The sequence below is a fragment of the Mastigoproctus giganteus genome, chromosome 11, assembly GCF_048544385.1.
Source record: "Mastigoproctus giganteus isolate SK-2022 chromosome 11, ASM4854438v1, whole genome shotgun sequence".
Lineage (NCBI taxonomy): Eukaryota > Metazoa > Arthropoda > Arachnida > Uropygi > Thelyphonidae > Mastigoproctus > Mastigoproctus giganteus.
Window position 1 is genome coordinate 47296417 of NC_143585.1, and position 21005 is coordinate 47317421.

The 21005-nt window shown below is 44.3% G+C and overlaps 1 protein-coding gene across 1 annotated transcript in view; it reads left to right on the plus strand.

The window, feature by feature from the left end:
- The first annotated feature begins 277 nt into the window (after positions 1-277).
- The window catches only part of LOC150077974 (uncharacterized), a 44278-nt gene continuing 23550 nt past the window's right edge, over positions 278-21005 (plus strand). The window contains exons 1-2 of the mRNA XM_090385030.1: positions 278-367; positions 649-741. Of these exons, the coding sequence (XP_090241156.1) occupies positions 304-367; positions 649-741 (157 nt within the window). The 5' untranslated portion in view covers positions 278-303. The remainder of the gene's footprint in view (positions 368-648; positions 742-21005) is intronic.

The window sequence follows — 21005 nt, forward strand, 5'->3', positions numbered from 1 at the left end:
AAACGGTTTAAATGGGACCTCTTTAATGATGTACAGTTGTAGCAATGTAGATGATTGAAAAATTTATCCGTTTCCACATCAACCCTTTCGCCTTCAAATTATGACACATCACAGTACCTGATTGTTATGCTAATTGCATGTTGTTTTGACGTGTAAGATGATGTAAGTGGGAGGAAGTTTTCTAAAATTATAGATAAGTTTATTGGTTAACTGTACCGCTGGATTTGCCATAAAAATGGGCATATCTGGATACTCAAGACCTCGGTGTTCACATCATCGAATTCTCCACCTGCAACATCAGCTATGAAGTTTGTTTTGATTTCCAGTCTCCTGACGCTATTCCTTGTTAAAGAATGTACATCACAGAGTAAGTAGAGAATTTCACTTTTAGATATTAACGCGAGAGTTTTCTAAAGTAGTTTGGATAACCGCTAAGAGACTTCTGCAACTTTCAATTAGGCAACTTTTTTAATACTGTACGTCAATGTAGCAATGTAGATCACATATTCGACTAGTTTTTCTGTGAATAAATATGACCACTTTTAACTTCGCTTTTTGGGACATGTGTGATTACATCTTTTATTGATCTTACTTTCTAAATTTGTATCTTATGCCAGGTTTATTTTATATTTGAACTTCGTGTTGCAGGTATTTTTGAGGCTTCTATCGATAATTGCCGATTAAGCTCCAACAGCTGTACAGTTCAGCCAGGAAGCACCGTTTATTTCTGTGGAAATATACGTAAGTAGAAAATGATACTTTTTTAATAATTCTAGTTAAATTTTTAACAGAAAGCACTTCGCACTACGCAGAAATTAAGAGCTAAGTAACAGAACAACTGCACCAATGCCGGTGTCTTTTTAATTAGACAAGAAAAGTAGAGTAGGTAACATTATCCTTTTATCGAATTGGACCAATGGTATATAACGAGATAACTATTTTAACGCAAGATATGGAGTGAGCTATGTTTACGCATTTGGCATAAGGAAGTTTCACTTTGATAACAGCGGAATTACAGAGAAGTACGGCATTAATTATTAAGGGGCCTAATATAGGTTCTTCCCATAAAGAATGAGCATTTAATAATACTATTTCTTTTTTGGGAAGAATGAGTCAGTGCTTTCGTCACTGAAGAACAAATTCTTCGCACAGTTGAATAAAACACAGTAAATTGAACGAAATGCATATCTAATAAAAGAGAGGAGGACAATTTCAAAACGAACTGTAAGAGTTTTAATTTGATTTCATAATGGTTTTGTTCATTTGTGTTGTTACATTCAATAATAATATTACCGGTACATCATAATTAATATGATAATTAAAAACCTTGCACTTCGAAACAGCCCAGATCGAAAAGTAGCTGAGAAAGTTTACACATAACAACTTAAAACCAATATCTTTATCAAAATGAGAGGTACACTAGCTCACCAAAGCGTTCCTCAGGTATTTACATCCATTTGTTGCACCGCTGTCCAGAATTCCATCACATTTCACGGTGGACGATCCAAAGCTTGAGCGAACCTTTCCACAGCATCCCAAAGATATTCCACAGGGTTCATATCCGGTGAACAGGAAGACCATTCCATGGTGGAAAAATCTACGGAATGCTCTTCGGACTATGTTCTAGTCACCACGGCTGTGTGGGGAGGCGCCCTGTCCTGCTGAAAGAGTCCATTGCCCTGTGGGTGTGTACGATGACCACGAAGGGATCAGATGGTCTGCAATGATGGAAAAAAGTGTAAAGTGTAACGTGTATTCGTGTCCAGCGGCACAGGGGTTTCCCCCAACTGCGCATTGCTTTCATTATGGGTGTAAACGTTCACTATAAAGGCCAGAGATTTAAAAGTGTAGGGATTTTGTAAGTGTAGTGTTGTGTATCGTTGTTCTTCTGGCCATTAACCGCTAGACCCCTGCTGGGGCCCAACGTTGTCCACACTTAGCCTCGTGGAGGTAGACAAGGTACCCAGTAGTTGATATTTTATTCTGGCAGGCCCTGCCACCTATTTTCCTGAGCTTTCAGTGGCTAGGACCTAAAAAAATATATACATAAAAAATAATAAAATAAAATAATCGCTGAAAAAGGTTTAAGCCGAAAGAGTTTTGCGTGCGCGGTTTGAATTTGGACATATTTTAATTTTTGACATTGTGTTGGACATGCGCTGGTGTATAGACAGAGTAGGGCAGAGTGACTAAAGACTGGGAGGAAAAGCTAGAAGTATGGGGAGAATAGAGTAGGTGTCCCCAAAAGCATTGGGGCAGGCCCCTGCCCCACCAGGACTAGAGAAGGTGTAAGGTGTAAGGTGTATTTAGTGTCAGACGGCACCAGGGGTTTCCCCCATCTCCGTGTTGCTTTCATTGTGGGTGTACCAGTTCACTGGGAAATGCCAGAGATTAAAAAGTGTGAGGGCTTTGTATCTGTGTGATGTCGTGTACCGTTGTTCATCTGGTCGTTTAGCCGCTGGACCCCTGCTGAGGCCCAACGTTGCCCCACCTTCGCCCCGTGGAGGCAGACCAGGAACCCAGTAGTTTTACCTTCACTCTGGCAGGTCCTGCCACTTAATTTCCTGAGATTTCAGAGGCTAGGACCTAAAAAAAAAAAAAAAAAAAAAAACGCGCGCGCTCTTTTATATGCACGTACGTACAGACAGATACATATATCCATCATCGTCGGTTTGATGATCGTTAGGTGAGGGGGGATAATGCTTGCATAATAAAAGCCGAAAGAATGTGCGTAACGGGAATTTTGACATAATTATGTTTTTGTGTGTGGGACATTCGCTAGCATAAAGATAGAGTGGGTGGGAGACTGAAGGCTGGGGGGGTTAAGGCAGAAATATGGGGATGATAGAGTAGGCAACCCCAGAACTCAGTGAGGCATGCCCATGCCTCACCAGGAGAAAGTAGGGGGCGCCGGGGGGGGGACCGTCCCACCACCGGCGCAGGGGAGGGGGTGGAAAGGCACCAGGCAAGGGAGCCTGGTGAGCTGAAGAACAGATGTTCTTTGGTTATAATGGTAGTGGGTTGTGGGCTGCGGTCATTTGGTTTCTCCTCGTCCTCCTCCTCGTGAACAGTGCCTGTGCGTAATCCGAGAAGGCTTGATACTCCTCCTTCGTGTCTAGGAGGTGATGTTCTTGTCCCTGTGGTAAGTAGTGGATTCTGGTGAGAAAAACACCACGTAGGTCTTCATAGAGCCTGCAGTCATACATTAGGTGCTGCCAGCTCTCCAGCCCCCCCGCAAGTGCAAATTGGATCAACCTGAATCCCAAGTAGAGACAGTTTGGCATTAATAGCTCCGTGTCCAGTTAAGAGGTACGTTGCTTGTAGACCTGGGGAGAACCAGTTGGGTGAGGTTGGGTAGTTTTGTTCAATATTGGGTAGAAATTTCTTTGGGATCTCTCCCTTTTGAGAGTTGCACCACCTTTCCTGCCATGCCTGCTGCAAGTAAGTTTGTATCCTCTTCTTTTCCACATTTCTGTTGCTGGTTAGGTCAATAGTGAACCCCAGAAAAGTCTGTGGGGTGCCTTTGTCTAGGTAGTATAGTAGGCCGCGTTGTATGATTTCTAAGTCCAGCGGGAGAGTGCCTGCGAGCACTTGCAGGGCGTGAGTGCTCACCGTGCGGCAAGCGCGAGTGATGGTTAGGAGGATGGATCTGTGAATTTGGTCCGTGATACGTCTGTTTACTGCTGTTGTAGTTTTTTGAAACCATGCGCCGGATGCGTAGGTGACGATCGGAGTGAAGATAGCTTTGTAGAACAGTTTGAGGACTCGCTTTTTCAAGCCCCATTCTTTACGTGTGACCCTGGCAACCATTGCTGCGTAGCGTCTTATGTTTTTTACGGAGATATTTCAGATGGTCCTGAAATGACAGGTTTTGGTCCAGTATCACGCCTAGGTATTTCAGTTGGTTGGAGAATTTGATTGTTTCCTGTCCAATTTTTATTTGCGGAGGCCGCCTAAGATCAAGGCGTCCCTTTAGTAGGATGGAGTTTGTTTTTGTGGGGGATATTTTTAGTTGATTTCGGTTTGCCCATTCTTGGAGAGTGATCAGGGCCCGATTTGCGAGGACCTCTAACGCGGCTCTTGAGTTTGCCTGTATCGTCAGAATGAGGTCGTCCGCGAATGCCTGAGATTGTACTTCATGGAGATCGATGTTAAGAAAGGTGTCCAAGACAATATTCCACAGTAGTGGGCCAAGGACCGAACCTTGAGGGCAGCCCCGATGGACATGCCTGGAGAGTGTGCCATAGGGAGCAGTGACTTTGATGGTTCTGTTGCTTAGGTAACTTTTGATGGTGTTAAAGAGGTTTTCCGGCATGTTGGCTTCGCGCAGCCTCGCCAGGACGCTTGGCCACCAAAGTGAGTCGAACGCCCAGCGAAGTCCACGGCTATCACTAGGAAGTACTTTGTATTACATCTGTTTACTTTGGCCAGGAGGTGAGTTAAGGCGTCCACGGCGGAGGTTCCTCGTCTGAAGCCGAATTGGTTTGCTGAGGCCAGGCCTGCCTCATCATAGTAATGTTGGATCCGTGTGTAAAGTAGTCGTTCAAATAGCTTACGGATAACTGTCAAAAGTGCAATGGGCCGGTGGGAGTCCGGAAGGTGTGGTGGCTTTGTTGGATTCTTTAGGATGAGTTTAACGTTTGCCATCTTCCAGGAATTCGGGAAGGTACCTTCTCTGAGACAGCGGTTATATAGGTTTAGTAGTAAGTTCGGAACGTACTCTACCGTTTTTTTGATAATTTCGAGTTCCAGAAGGTCCGGTCCAGGGCATCTATTTCCCTTTATTTGGTCTGATGCATTGCTGATCTCTTCCATGGTCAAAGGGTGCTCTTTTGTTGCCGTTTGATGAGTCTCGTTGGCCTGGCAAACTCGGCTCTGTTCTGTTGTCATTGTTTGTATCTCTGGATGAAAGGCAGTGTCAAGGATATTGTTGATGGTGTGTTCCCAAGTGATAGTCAAGTATCCTTCAGGTGTTTTAGTAGCTTCAACTACTTCCCCTCTGGGACGTTTGTTGGTGACGAGCTTGTATACAAGTCCCCAAGGGTCCTTGTTTCCAGTGGTGGAGACCAGGCGCTCCCAGGATTGGTTTTTGCTTTCTCTAATTTGTGCTGTATAGGCGTTTCTCGCCTCTTTGTAGCTCTGTCGTAGGGTTTCAATTTCCGCCATCGGCCAGGAGCGCCTGGCTCGCTGGAAGGCCTTTCTTCTTTCCTGTGCCTCCTTCCTGAGTCGCTGGAGGTTTTGATTCCACCAGGGCACTTTCCCTGGTGTTGGATTTTTCTTCCTGATGGCTGTGTCGCTGGCTTGTTTTATGATTTCAATAGTTTTAATTTGGAGGATTCTTGGGTCCTCGATACGTTGGAGTTCTCTCTGTCGTTGTTGTATGCTATTCCGTAGGGTGGCCTGGAAGAGTTCCCAGTCTGCCTTTGCTATGGCATATCTATGGGCGGTTTGTCTGTTCACAGGTACTGGGCCAGTGATTTGTTTAGACTGAACGTAATGGCGCGATGATCAGACGTTGTCCAGGCCTCACGGACGGTCCAATTGGAAATGTTGTTGGCAGCATTCCTCGTTGCCATGGTGACGTCTATAGTGGCCTCCCATAATGTGTTGCAGAATTTAGGCAGATTGTTGGGTAAGTTTAGTACAGTTAATGTTGAGGTTGCCAGGAACTCTTCCAACTTGGTCCGGTTTCTGGTACCCTGTCTATCAGGGGTATGGCTGTGCCACATTGGCGACCGGCAGTTAACGTCTGCTCCCACGATGATTTTTGCATTTGGGAGCATATCACTAGCCAGACTTAGGTACCTTACTGCGAAGTCGATGTCCTCACCCGGACGGCAGTAAAGGGCTATGATATAAAACGCGCCCAAGGCCTTGGTAAGCTGGGCACATGCGGCCCAAGATGTGCATAGCTGAGTGATTTTGGTCACCGTTATATCTGGGTTTCTTACCAAGATCGCTGCCCATGGGGTGTCATCCCCCGTTTGGACTACTTTGTATGTTATGGGATAGCCCCTGACAGCCTTCATATGTACATATGGTTCTTGTAATATTACTACATCAATGTTTTCTTCTTCCGCCTTCTTGCGGATTTGGTCGGCGACCGCCTTGGCTCTATGTGCATTTATCTGCATGAATTTAACCTCTGTGATGTTATATTTTTTAGGATGTGTTCCCATAGTTGAGTCTTGATTGGAATAAACTCTTTGCTTTCAGGTATGTAGGACATTGACCATCTCTGATTGAATGTGCGCTATCTAACTTTAAACTCTTGCAGTTTGCACAGGTTGGGTCGGTGTTTTTGTTCGGGCAGTCACAGAAGGCATGACCTTTTGCCGAACAATGCCCGCACGTGGGAATTGTCTGGGTGCATGTGTGGGTTGTATGCCCAAATTTGCAGCACCTGTAGCATTTGGGCACAGTCACATGCTCCCGAAAGCGGTGACTGCCCCAGTTAACATAGATTCTGTTCTGGGTGCTTAAAGCTCTCCATGCCATGGGCGCGAGCTCAACAACCCAGTTTTGGCGGCTTCCATCCCTTGACTTGGTCATGTACTTGGGCGTCACTAGGTCTTCCTTATTCCTGTCCGGAAATATGGCCTGTAGATTTCTTTGGAATAGCTCCTCTGATAGTTGATCTGGGGTAAGGTCTTTGGCCAGGTCGTATATTACGATTGAAGGGCCTCGGTTTTTGGGCGCAGCAGCGGTTAGTCCTAGTTCAGGTATTTTCGGATTTTCTATTATTCTTTGTGCTTCCTCTCTTGTTTCCGTTTCTATCAGTAGTCCGACGTTCCTTGTTTTCCGTACGGCCTTTATTCTTGTTGTCTTAAATTCTTCGTTTAGGTTATCATTATTTGGGATTTCAGTTGTTCACTGGACTGGTTGTCGTGGGGTTTTGTTGGTCGTAGGACCACTAAGTGTGGTTGTTTAGGTAGGAACTTTCTTTCGGGTTCGGGTGCTTTGCCGGCCACTATCGAGTCACTTGCTGGTGTCCTCAGCGCTTGTGCATACGATGGAGCGCGCTGTAGCATTTGTTTGTCTCCATCCATGTTTCGTGCTTCCAATATTGCCTCTGCCTTCTGTAGTTGGCCGAATGTGTTCATTAAGATGGCTTCGAGTTTATTCCATTGGTGTACGATTTCTGCTCGTAGTACGGATGTTATTCTGCTGCAGTTTTCCTTCATCAGATTTTCTAAGGCCGTTCGCAGCAGTAGTGTTTGCTCTGGAACGGTTCCCTTTGGTAGTGTTGGATCGAGTTTAGCATTTTCTGAAGGCTTGGGTTGGTCATCTGTCCCTCCTGGGTGTTCATGCTGATCCTTTATTTGGCTGGTACTCCGGGTTTTCCGGTCAGATTTTGGTACTGTTCCATTTTTGTTTTTTCTTTTGGCAATTGGTCTATGATCCTCGGCCTCTTCCTGTTTCTCTTCAGTTTGGCTGAGGGTACCAATCTCAATGACTTCCATGTCGTTTTCATGCATTTTATTTGTTTTCCGGATAATCGGAATTGTCTGGTTTATCGAGGTGCTGCTGTTTTCCTACACAGGTCTCTTCGGGTGTCGCTGAAAGATGCCTCACACGAGTCCGTACGTTAATTTGGAGAGGTACACTACTATGTGTGTGTTTTTCCTTCCCCCACCGAAACACAGGGGGGGAAACAGCCGAGGGTAGAAATTCCCCTGGGATGATGGGAAATTTTTCCTTAGCGGTTTCTGAGGACGCTAAAGATGATGGTCAGATGAAAAGATCAAAAAAGTTGGGAAATGCACGAGAGAGAAGTTCCACTTCACCATGAAAGTTTATGGCAGAGAGGGGGGGAGGGCAGTCACTGAACGCATAGTTTGTAATTAAAGGTTAACCCAGTCACAAGAAAGTTGGGGCTCTCGTTCAGCCCAGGGTACACACTATTTGGGGGATCCTTCCCCAGTCAAGGGCCAGATCCTAGCGCGGCAGCCGCGTTATACCGGAGCACTTCTCTATTTTCCCTTCGCGAGCCGCATGGTGACCATACAGTCTCGCAAACAAAGGAAAACAGAGAATAACGCTAGTATCTAGCGTAAATCCCAAAAGAAAAGCAAGGGTTTCTCACCAAGGCACTCCAATAAGGTTAGTCTTCTTGTGGAAATACATTGTAGTACTTACACTGTTGATTAAATACTTTTTTTTTTTTTTTTTCCTAATTTCCAATGTTCAGTTTCTTTGAACGAATGTCACGAAACTCCTCAGGCACTCAGGACTAGAGAAGCGGGGAGTGGCAGGGGAGGGAACAGGAAACCGTCTCCCCCTGCCTGGGGATTGGGAATTAAAGGTGAATAGGACTATTCAGACCGCCATAGGGCGTACTAGGGAGTCCTATTCAAACCGCCGTATGGCGTACTGCAAGTAGTTCCTGCATTTATGTCCAGTCCGGGTTTTTTTTCACTTGGTTTGTTTGCATGTACTCATCTTTGTCGGTTAGTTCCTGTGGCTGTGTCTGACCAGGTTCTTTGTCACCTTGCTATTTTCTTGATCGTTGTAGGGTCCTGTTGGATCCTTTGATCCGTTTGTGGCCTCACTTTGGTCGGGGTTGTCTTCTTTCATGCTCATTTTGATTTCCTCTGCTCTTTGCAGTCTTGTAGGGTGGTCGATTTTCTTCGAGTATGTAATTTACTTTCATTCATTGTGGATGTCAATTTCCGTTCTTCTTCGGTCGAAGACTTCTCGTGCAAACTGGCTAAAAAAGCCGCGCAGTTGTCTTTTGTGTCCAAGAGATGATGTTCTTTGTTTTTTGGTATGTACTGTATTTTAGTTATTAGCAAGCTTCTGTGTTCCTCATAGCGCTCACAGTAGTGCATTATATGATGTCATGTTCCAGTCTCACCACAGGAGCAAGTTAGCTCCTCCGTTATACCCAGTATGTTCAATTTTGCCTTGAATGGGCCATGGCCCGTTAGTAAGTAGGTTGCATTTAACCCCTGGTTAAAACAGGGGGGGGGGGGGGGCTTTTGGATATGTCTTGGAAACCAGTGGTATGAATCTCTTCGTCTCTTCGCCGCCTTTGTTTGATGTTGTCCATCTGTTCTACCACAGCTGTAGCAGGTGAGCCACGATTCTATGCTTTTCTGCTTTGCGGTTGCTGTTTGGTTCTAGGGTGAGTCCATAGATTGTAGTGGGTGTTCCCTTAGACAGGTGATACAACAGCCCGCAGCGAGTCACCTCCAGTTTCAGTGGGAGGACCCCTTGCAAGACGTGGAAGTCGTGCGTGCTCACTGTTCTGCATGCATGAGAGATGATGAGCATAATGCTACACTGGATTGTGTCCAGGTGTCTTTTATTTACTACTGTTCCTGCTTTTTTGTACCATATCGGGAATCTGTAGGTAATGGCTGGGATGGAAATTGCTTTGTAGTACAGGGACAGGGTTTTTCTGTTTAATCCCCAGTCCCTGCGTGAGATTTGCTATTAGTGCTGCGTAATTCCTTAGTTTTTCTTTCAGGTGGATGATGTGAGGGATGAAGAATTAATCACTGCCGATTTTAATTCCTAAGTATCGTATTTGTTTTGCAAGTTCGATGGTTGCTCCTGCTATCTTTATTTGCGGTGGTCTGTGGATGTCGAGCACTTCTTTCAATAGAACAGAGTTCGTCTTCGTGGGTGAGATATTTAACATGTGTAGCTTTGCCCAATCCAGTAACACCTGTATTGCCTGGTTTGCATGAGTCTCCAGGCCCGAACTAGATTCCGCCTTCACCGTCAGGACCTTCAATTCATCCAAGTGGTGAGCCAGAGAAACCATCAAAGACAATGTTCCACATGTCCGCAGGGGCTACCCCAGGACTGAGCCATGGGGGGCAGCCCCTGCGGACCCATCGAGCCACTTTTCGAAAAGGTGTTACCACCTCAATTCTTCGATTAGTTAGGTAATCCTTTATACACATGTAGAGGTTTGTTTGGAGCGCTGCCTCCCGGAGCCGGCCGAGAACGCTCGGCCACCACAGGGTGTCGAAAGTCCCGGTTCCATTTGTCGCAATGTGCATGCCTCGTTTGCAATGATGGACAGAGTACAGAGTATTTTTGGGTCTAATGGCAAGAGGGATTTACCCCATCTCCGAGTATGTTATTTGTATCTAGGACAGTATACTGTCAAGGCCAGAGGTTTAAAAGTGTGTGGGTCATGTGTTGTGTAATAGGTTGTGCCCCTTGTTCCTCTGGCTTGTTAGCCGCCAGGACCCAGATGGGACCTGTTGTTTACGTACTCCGCCATGTGGAGGCCAGCCAGGTGTTCCCTTAATGTTTGGTCTGGCAGGTCCTACCACCTATTTTCCTGAGATTTCAGTGGCTAGGACCTAAAAAAAAAATAAATTAATTAATTAATTAAATTTAAAAAATATAATAAATAAATATATAAAATAAATAAATAAAAAATAATTAAAATAAAACAAATGGTACATTATACGCTGCTTAGAGGGGCTATAAGGGATAAGCGCTGACGGTGATAAGATTTCCTAATACATCGGGCATGAATTTTGGTGTTTTAAATTTGTACATGTGGGGCAGGCGCTGTTGTAAGGGGAAAGAGATGGGAGGGGAGTTGGAAGACGGGGGGATTGGAAATTGGAAGTAAGGGGTCTATAGGGAAGATGACGCCTGTTGAAATAGTGGGGCATGCCCATGCCCCACCAGAGGACAAAGAGGGGTTGCAGGAGGGGGAGGAGACAGCAGGCCATCCCCTCCACCCCTGCCAGGGATAGAGGTGTAAAAAGCAGGCTAGACAGAGCCGTGGCGCTATATGGCTGTATGGCATCATAAGATGCAATCTTCGAGGTTCGAGTCCAAGTTGCAATATTCGTCTTTGCATTGGTCCGGTGGAGGTCCAAGTCCAGTAGTCAGGTCCAGTTTGTTACGTTCATGTGCTGTATCTGCTTCAGGTGGTCATTAGTTCAGGGTTTCGAGTCATCTCAGGTAGTTACGTCTGTGTTTTCACAGGTTAGTGATGATGTGGCAGGGATCTTTGTCTTTCAAAGAGTTTGAGGGAAAAGACCGTGAAAGCCCAGTAATTATCTTCTTCTTGCGATATTATTTCTGCTCGGTTTTTTAGCAAGGAGTTGATGCGTGTATATAGCTGACATCTGAGGTCCTCATAATTGTCACAGTCATGGATAAGATGTTCCCAGGTTTCCTCCTGACCACAGTTACAGCTCGGGTTGTCGGAGATTTCCAGCTCGTGGAGTTTCCCTCTGAAGGAGCCGTGTCCTGTAAGAAGGAAGGTGGTGTGCAAGCCAGGGGAAAACCAGGACGGGAAAATAGGATATACGCTGCTGACATCGGGTATAAATTTTTTGGTGACTTGCCCTTTTGTGGAAAGATTCCATCTATTTTGCCAGATAGTTTGCAGGTGTTCCGTTAACCTCTTATTTTCTGAGGATTTGCTTCTCTGTGGATCTGTTGTGTAGCCTTGATAAGTTGTTGTTCTTCCTTTCGAATGTTGGTGTAGCAGCCCACAGCGCACAATCTCCAGGTCCAGGGGAAGGAAGCCTGCCAGGACCTGGAGCCCATGGGTGCTCACCATGCAGCAGGCTCTAGTTGTCAATAGTATGGATCGGTGGATCGACTCCAGCTTTTTCTTGTTGACTGCTGTGTTTGCTTTCTGATGACAGGCACCTGCACCATAGGCAAGGATAGGGATGAAGAGAGCTTTGTATAGAAGGGAGAGGGCCCCTCTTCTTTAATCCCCGTCCCTCCTGGTGATTTTGGTTATCAGAGCCGAGAGCCTCCTTGTTTTCGTTCTGAGATAACAGAGATGACATGGGAAGTTCAAGTTTCGGTCTAGTATTATTCCGAAGTATTTTAGTTCCTGTTTGAGTTTGATGGTCGCTCCATTTATTTTGATTAGTGGAGGTCTACCAGGGTCAAGAGCACCCCTGAGGAGTATTGAGTTTGTTTTTTCGGTTGAGATCGTTAGAAGATTCCTCTTGGCCCAATCCTGTAGCATGTGTGTGGCCTGATTGCCTATGGCCTCCTCCAGTTGAGCCCTGCTGTCTGCTTGAAGCATCATAATCAGATCATCAGCATATGCCTGTGTAATGACATTTGGAACACCCAGATTTAAAAACTCATCAAGCAACAGGTTCCACAGGAGCGGCCCCGGGACAGATCCCTGGAAGCAGCCCCTGTAAACCGGTCTGGATACAGAGGTAAAGGGAGGGCTGACAGTGATTCTGGGGTTTTCCAGGTAAGATTTCGTGCAGTGAAATAGATTTGATGGGATTTCAGCCCGTAGGAGCCTGGCAGAACACTGGGCCACCAGTGGGAGTCAAAGGCTCCAGCGAAGTCAATTGAGATGAGGAGGAAATATTTCCTGTTACAGTTTCTGACTGCATCGATGATCCTCTCGAAGGCATCAGTCATGGAGCATCCCCTCCTGAAACCGATTTGGTTTCTTGACATCAATTGAGCATTTTGGTAACGGTTTTCAATTCTGTGGTAGATGAGTCGCTCAACGAGCTTGCTCAGCATCGACAACAGAGCGATAGGCCTGTATGAGCCTGGCATGTACTGGGGTTTAGTGGTGTTTTTCAGGATAAGTCTGACTCGGTCTGTCTTCCACGAAGTTGGAAAGAAACCCACGTGAGACATTGATTTGCTAGGTTTAATATAGTATCCGGTATAATTTCCACTGCCTTTTTTAATATTTCCGGCTCTATTTGATCTTTGCCGGGAGTTTTCCTGTTTTGTATTTTGGCTGCAGCTATGTTGAGTTCCGTTATCGTGAAAGGAGGCTCCACTGTCTGGGTGGAGAATTTATCATTCCCCTCGCAGAGAGTTCTCTGTTCATGTGTGTGTGGAATTATTGAAGGTAGGAGGATATGGTCCAATATATTATTAATGGAAGAGTGCCAGGATCTGGTGTATGTCCCTTGAGGTGTTAAGGTGGCAGCAACGACTTCTCCCCTGGGGAATTTACAGGTGGTAATTTTATATATCAATCCCCAGGGATCTGCATTTCCCACTGTGGATACAAGGTTTTCCCAGGAGCGTCTCTTTCTTGTTTTAATTTGAGCCGTATTTTAATTGGTTCCTGACCTCCTGGTATTGCTGTCTGAGTATATCAACCTCTGCTTGGGGCTAAGATTTGCGTGCCCTTTGGAACCTTTTTCGGGCATTATCCACTCGCTGTCTTATTGCCTGGAGTTCCGGTGACCACCAGTGCACCACTTTGGGAGCGAGCTTCTTCTTCCTGATGGCCATGTTTGTTGCTTCAGTTATAAGCTGGGTTACTTTTTGTTGGTGTTGGTCTGGATTGAGATATTTTGGGTCGAAGTTCCTGGCGTTTTCCATCAATATTTGTTGGAATAAGTTCCAGTCTGCTTTTTGGATGGCATATCTTGGCGAGAGGAATCGAGGTGGATACTATGCTACGAGGGAGTGGCGGAGGTCAAAGGTTAGGACTCTGTGGTCCGAGGTAGTCCAGTATTCTTGTACCACTCAGGGGTAGAGATGCCCAACAATCGATCGAGTGGCCAGAGTTACATCTATATTTGCCTCCCATAGGGTGCTGGAGAAATTTGATGGTTGATTAGGTCTGTTCAGAACTGCTAGATTACTGTTGGAGATGTAATCCTCTAGGCGCTGACTATTTCTTGCACCCCCACGGTCTGGTCTTTCACTGTGCCAAGCAGGGGATCTGCAGTTGGCGTCCATTCCTACTATGAGTTTGGCATTCTGCATTTGTAGTTGGATATTTTGCAAATATATTGTCACGGGAAACATATCTTCTCCCGGACGGGCATATATAGAGGTGACATAAAATTCCCCTAACGGTGAGGCTATATGGGTACATACGTACCAGTTTGTACATAGGTCTGAGGTCTGAGACCTATGTACAAACTGGTACGTATGTACCCATATAGCCTCACCGTTAGGGGAATTTTATGTCACCTCTATATATGCCCGTCCGGGAGAAGATATGTTTCCCGTGACAATATATTTGCAAAATATATTGTCACGGGAAAAATATATTGTCAGGATTCCAGACAGCGATGGCAGCCTACGGGTTGTCTCCATCGACTTGTACGATCTTGTAATGTAGGGGGGTAGCCTTTTACTTCTTTGTTGTAGGTGTAGGGCTCCTGTAGCATTAGTATGTCATAATTTTCTTCCTTGGCTTTTTTAGCCATTTGTGCGGCAACAGCCTTAGATCTCTGAGCATTGTGCTGTGCGAATTTAATCTTTGTTTGATTATAGTGATTTCTGTTATTCCCCATAGTCGGTTCTGTTTTGTTGTGCACTCTTAGCCTTTTTGTAGATTGGACACTTATTATCCCGTAGTGAGTGATCAAATGGTAGCTTCGTTTCTTTACAATTCACACAAATTGCAGGTTCTGCTTTCCTGGGGTAGAATGCGAATTCATGTCCGATGGCCACAGATAGGCTGTGTTTGCTTACAGGTGTGGGTCGTGTGACCAAAGCGTCAGCACCTGTAGCTGGGTCGTGTGACCAAAGCGTCAGCACCTGTAGCTGGGTCGTGTGACCAAAGCGTCAGCACCTGTAGCATTTGGGAACAGCCACGTGCTCACGAAAACGGTGGCTGTCCCAGTTTATATAGATTCTTGATTGTTGGCTCAAAAATTTCCAGGCCGCTGCTGAGAGCTCTATGATCCAATTTATGGCATTTCCGTTTCTGGATTTAGTTTTGTTTCGGCATAATGTGTTGCCCTGATTCTTCTTCCATGAGTGTCTGCTTCAGGTTTTTGCAGTATATTTCCTCTGTTAATTCTTCTGGTGTTGTCTCTTTGTCTACATCAAATACAATGATGCTTGGCCCTTTCCGTCTAGGAGGCTCTGCTAGGAGTCCCACCGTTGAAATTTTGGGATTGCTGATTATACCTTATATGTCCTCCGAAGTTTCAGTTTCAATTAAAACCCCTACGTTTCTTGTTTTCCGAATAGATCTAATCTTAGTATGCTTGAAGTCACCTTTCAGCTTTTCTACTATTGTTTGTTTTACTTCTTCACTGGTCTTGTGTGTTTCTGTAGAGGCTGGCTTTAGTACAACTAGGTGTTGTTTTGGTATGAGGGTTTTTCTCTGGGCTGTTTCGGTATGAGGGTTTTTCTCTGGGCTGTTGTGGTTCAGTTTGTAATGGTGCTTTCACTTGGCTTGTTTAGGTTGGTCCTCAGCGCTTGGGAGTAGGTAGGGACGCTCTGTAGCATTTCCTTTGCCCTACTATTATAATAGATTTGAAGTTCGGCTAAGGCAACCTCTTTTTCCAAGTTGGTCTGAACTAGGATTGTCTCCATTTTCATCCATAATCCCACTATTGCCCCCCGGAGTGCAGTCGTAATCCTGTTATGTTGATCTCTAAATAGGCTTTCTAGGGTAGTCCTTAGAATAAGAGACTGCTCCAGTGCATTGCCTTCAGGCAGTCTGGGGTCCAGTGGGGTTTGTTGTTTTTCCTGCCTTTTTTCTGTCACATTTTCTTGTTGTATGATAATCTGCTCCGTTTGGTCTTTGCTCTCGCTTTTGGAGCGGGTTTTCATCTCCGATCTGGGAGCTGTGGATTGCTTGCCCTTTCTCTTCTCTGTGGATGCTGTTCTTCTGTCCAAATTTTCGTTATTATCTATAAGTATTGGGTCATCGTTATTTAAAGCCTTTTTCAGAGGCGTACTTGGATTTTTCGATTTTACGGCCAGGTCCGGATTATCGGGATTGTTCTGGTTTATCGGTTCCATATTTTCCCTGGATGAAGAGTTCTGAACGGCAGCTACTGAATTGCTTAGCTGCAGGAGTGCCATGCTTTGTGCAGATTCCCTTTTATGCTTGTTGACCCAGAGCTTGCCTGGTGGGTGGGAGAGATCTCAACCCTAATTACCAAAATACCTGGATGTTGTGCTTAATTTATTATTCGTTCTGGGAGGACAGCACTGTGCACATTATTATATATATTCTCAATATCATGATATAGTGACATTACCTGACTTTTATTAATCCTGTGTTAAATATATTTAGTACCCCTAAAATGTTTTGAATATAGATGTCTTGAAGTAGCAAGTAACTCGCACTAACGGTCACTCAGACAAGGTCCGACCAATTAGGGCTCAACCGCGTGGGACACTGAGAACGTATTGTTATATATATTCAAAATATCATAAATATAGTGACATTAAATAACTTTTATTAACTCTGCATTAGATCAAATATATTTAGTACCCCTAAATGTTCAAGGTATAGATGTCTTAAAGTACGTGGCAAATAACACACACTAATAACGGTCACTCAGACAATGTCCGACCAATCAGGGCTCGACCGCGTGGTGTACACTAAGAACAACTGTCTTTGTTTATCAGGCACCATATTAAAATTAGACAAAAAAACAGTAAAAAATCTGATATTCATCATGCAAGAACATTTGTGGCTATAAGGTTGTTCATTTACAATTCCCGATAGTTGATATCATCATCATTTAGGCGATATTTGCGGTACCAATAGCTTTAAGAAAGTTCATCTTAATATAAAATGGGAAGTTGTCACGTTGTAATCCATCGAGAGCAATGCTAATGAAAAGTGACCATAATTTTCGTTTATCTTGGCCGATCTTCACGAAGTTGATGTCTGTGGACACATCTTGAGAAGAGGAACTTGACGGATACAAAATAGAGCAAAACGTGACATTTTTAACTACTAAAATCACGACAAGTAGTGGAGCGCCAAAACTGCGCGTCTGACCGGTCCGCAATGATGGACACTAACTTGGACTGTTTAGAGATGAGTCTAGTCGTAACAAAGGATCCAACGTGTGCCAGTTTTATTATTATTATTATTATCTGTTTATTTCCATAAGGAAACCACCCCGGGACGGCAAAGTGCCAGGAGGGTGCTAAGTACATATCAGGGTACGAGATACTACGTGCAGTGGGTTACATATACTGAACACGTAGTCTCGTCCCGAAATATTATATACACATTTTATGTTTAATATATACAGTATTTACACATTAATCATACTGTACAAACATTCTACAACTCATATATTTACAATTCACTAATAATTCCATCTATAACTTACATATTTACATAACTGTTACAGAAGTATATTTTTCCAGTCAACAAATTATTATTGTTCTTAAAGCAGGTTTCACTTTTATTCCCAATTCTTTGGTACTTTGCAGCCGATTCATATTTCGGTAAGTCTGTACGAATTCTGGAAGATCTCTTTCCGGTATGCTGCATCCTCACACAGTTTTTCGGCATCTATGTGTAGTGAGTTAAATATTTTCACTGCATTTGATGGGAAGAATCTTTGCAGGCTACTAAAATTGTTTAGGACTGGACGCAGTGGATTATTTACGTCTCCGCAACGTCTAGCAGTGGCACGCGGTTTGACTAGAATATTATCCAGGACTGGAGCATCCACTCTGCCTGTGAGCATTTGTGCGAGAGTGTGTATGTTCCTGTTAATTGTCCGCTGCATCCAGGGTGTGATGTTAAGGTTTGAGTAGAGAATGGCCCTTGAGATAGTAAAAGGGTGGCCAGCAACTCTGTTAAGCCATCGCAAGAACCAGTACTCGATCCCAAGGACGGACTTATAATGTGAATATGGAGCTGAAGACCAGATTTGCGAGGCATACATTGCAATTGGCAGGACACACATTAAAATGTACTTGGTCGCTAGCTGAGGATTCCTAATTCCTACCAGTTCCTGTCTAGTAGCCCATAAAGCGGCGAATATTTTTGTCTTCATATGGGCGAAGTGTTGAGCAAAGGTGAGTCTGTCATCCCACTTAAGACCCAGGTCCAGGTGAGAGTGCACTTTTTCCACACTAGACCCGTTCACAGTGATCGAGATGTCATTTTTATTCTGCTTGTAAGTTATGGTCATTTGGGCAGACTTCTGTGCATTAATATGGAGCCCGATGCAATCCAGGTAGCTCTCAAATTCTCGGATTATGCTATTTGCCATCTGGCAAATACCTTCTGCTGATTCATAGTCTTTGGAAGTGATGAAGAATTTTACATCGTCAGCATATGTTATAAAATTGTAGTACGTACCGTGCAAGAAACGGCTCCAGGGCGGCCGCGAAGAGGGTAGCCGAAAGAACACCCCCTTGTGACACTCCTTGCGAGATGGTAAAGCAAGATTATAGCTTTTGGTGCTTAACAGTAAGTTTTCTATGATCTAGCAGGCTGGTTATTACAGTTAACAAATTTCCTCTTACATTAAAATAATTCCTTAAAATCGCAATGAGCGCTGGAATTGAGACGTTGTCGTAGGCTGCGGAGATATCCAAAAAATATATCAATTTGTTTTATCTCATTTAGTGCTTTCTGCACGCGAAAAAGGGTTTCCAGTAAGTTTGTTATTGTTGATCTACCCGAAATAACTGGGTGGAAATGTGGTGGTCTATGGCTGAAGCAGTGTTGATTGATGGTGGGAAGAAGCGCTTTTTCGAATACCTTCTGTAGGGTGCAACTAACAGAAATTGGTCTGTAATCCTTAGCCAATTTTGGGTGTTTAATCTTTGGTATTGGGGTTACAATGTAATTTTTCCAAGCTTGCGGGAAAGCTCCTGACCTGATGATTTCCTGATAGATGTGCAGTAATAGATCTATTATAAATGGGCCACTTATTTTAAGGATGAACATTGGAAATTTGTCTGGTCCAACAGTGGCCTTATTGGGCAGATCGTTGATTGCTTTCATTACGCTCTCTTGGTGATTTGTATTTCACTCAAAGGAGGTCTTGTTGGTTCCTCTCTTGCCGAATAGTTTCGCTTGTTTAAATCGTTCAGGAGTTCCAAAATTTTGTTACCATTATCAGTGTTCTCAATTTGATTCAGTCCATGCAGGTTACTAAAAGTGTTATTAGCCCATTCCATGAAAATGCATTCGGTCATATTCTTTGTACTATTTCTATTGCTAGTAATTCTTTTTGCTCGTTTTAGTTTGTTATGAATAACACTGCAGTGTGCCTGTCGTTTGGCTTTGATAAAATGTGCTCTTTCCTTCTTATAACGAATGTGATCGAAGGGATGACCCGTTCTTTGCCATTTTATATACAGTTTTTGCTTCCTGAGGAAACTTGCTTTCAGTTGTTTTTTTAGTGATCATTTCTAAAGCTTCGTCTACTGGCTTTTCTTGCAGGTCATTCCAGTTGTAACTAGTCAGGTGACTGAGAATGACTTCTGCATTATACGTCAAGGAAAAAAGATACTTACTTTGCTTTTCCCAGTTCGTGTGGTTACCCTGCATGTATTTGTGTATCTTCAGTGCTGCTTCTATTTCAATGGGATTGTGGTCCGACTTAAACTTTATGCAGTTTTGCGCTAGCCTTATGTCTAAGAAACTATGATACAACAGGTCAAGTTGCTGTATTCCCCTTGTCACTGGTGTCGGAAGCTGCGTTAAGTGCAATGCACCCAATGTAGCATCCAGCTCTTTCTTGGCCTCCCTGTGATTCGGAAGAGGCAAATTAAAATCTCCCGCTATTATTGTGTCGACTGATGGCTTTAGATTTGCAGGAAGCCAAGCATAGAGTTCGTTTCTTGTCTCCTTTGTGTGCTCAGGTGGGAGGTATATGATGCATAACTGTATTTTCATCTGCTCTTTTGAAAAGGTAACGCAAATATCTTCAAAATTATTTGAATTGGTTGTTCGTTCTCTTATAGGCTGGTATTGAATACAGCAGATCATTACCGACCTTGATGATATGCTGGGTGCATATCTTCGTGCGGTTTCCGCCAGATACACACTCTCCCGTCCGCTATAAATAACTGGAAAGGACTCATTGCACTAGGAATCCGGTCTCGAAGTTCTAGTGCCGATGTTCTTTGGCCCAGTTGAGGCGTGTGTTACCAATGGGACTCTGGTGGGTCGGCGGCTCCCATAACCTATTGCTGCTAATGGTGGCCTAACCGTCTTGGTGGAAACATTTCTGGCACCTCCCTCGTTGAAGTGGGCGGTGATTTGGGCCACAGTCGCTCTTCGGTTGACTGAAACAACGTGAGACAGATGTCGACGGCTACGTTCATCCACCACCTTTCTCAGCGCACAGCGTTATCCCCAATGAGATGCTATTCCGGAAATGGCCTATTCCCAATACACTTTTGATACTGCGATCTCTCGGACAGTGTAATTTCTGTACCACCTCCGCGATAGAATGGCCCATGCGTCGGGCCCCCACTATCATCCCTTTTAAAAGTCAGTTAACATTTACCCATATTGTCATCGAATTACAGTCTACGTGAATGTAGTGTACCTATGTACTTGCCAAGCGGTGGGTACATCCACTAGTGAGTGGTGTGACAGCGTCGCGTTGCCCAGGGATCAGGTATCCCATGAATTTTGTCCTTTCAATGTTTTACGATTTCCAAAGAAGCGGAAGTCTTCAGAAGAAACCTTATTTATTTGCTGCAATGTGAAAGTTTCAATGTCTGCTAAGTCCTCAGATCTTTTCGTTTCAGGAACGGAAAAAAGCGGCACGGCGACAGATCTAGAACATAAGGCGGTACTCCAATGTTGTGATCTTGTTTGTAGTTGAAAACTCTCAGAGCAACAAAGGATTGATGCGGCGAATTGGCAAGATATAAACCCGTAAAAACATCCAAAAAATTGTTCTTACTGTTTCTTTGACAATGTGTAACTGTTCTGCGATTAGTTCAATGCTCAACCGACGGTCTGGGCGATCGTACTCTCGAACTTTTCAACTTTCTCGTCTGTCGTTGAAGTTGGCGGTGTTTCTCTCCTGTTTTCGTCGTGGACATCTTCTCCTCCCTCTCTGAACTTTGTGCTATTAGTACACATGTGCCTGCCTAATTTCTTTTCATAGTACACTTTTGGTAACGCCTTCGATGTTTCTACATCCATTTTTATCGAGTTTCACTAAACATTTAACAGTTTTTTGCTGTAAATTACGATCACTCATTTTTCCGTCCAAAGAAAAAACATTGACTCACTTAAAGAGGCACATTTCAATCGAAGTATTGGAAATAACAAGCTTCAGCACAATAACAAGCTGCCGCAACCACTACCAGAT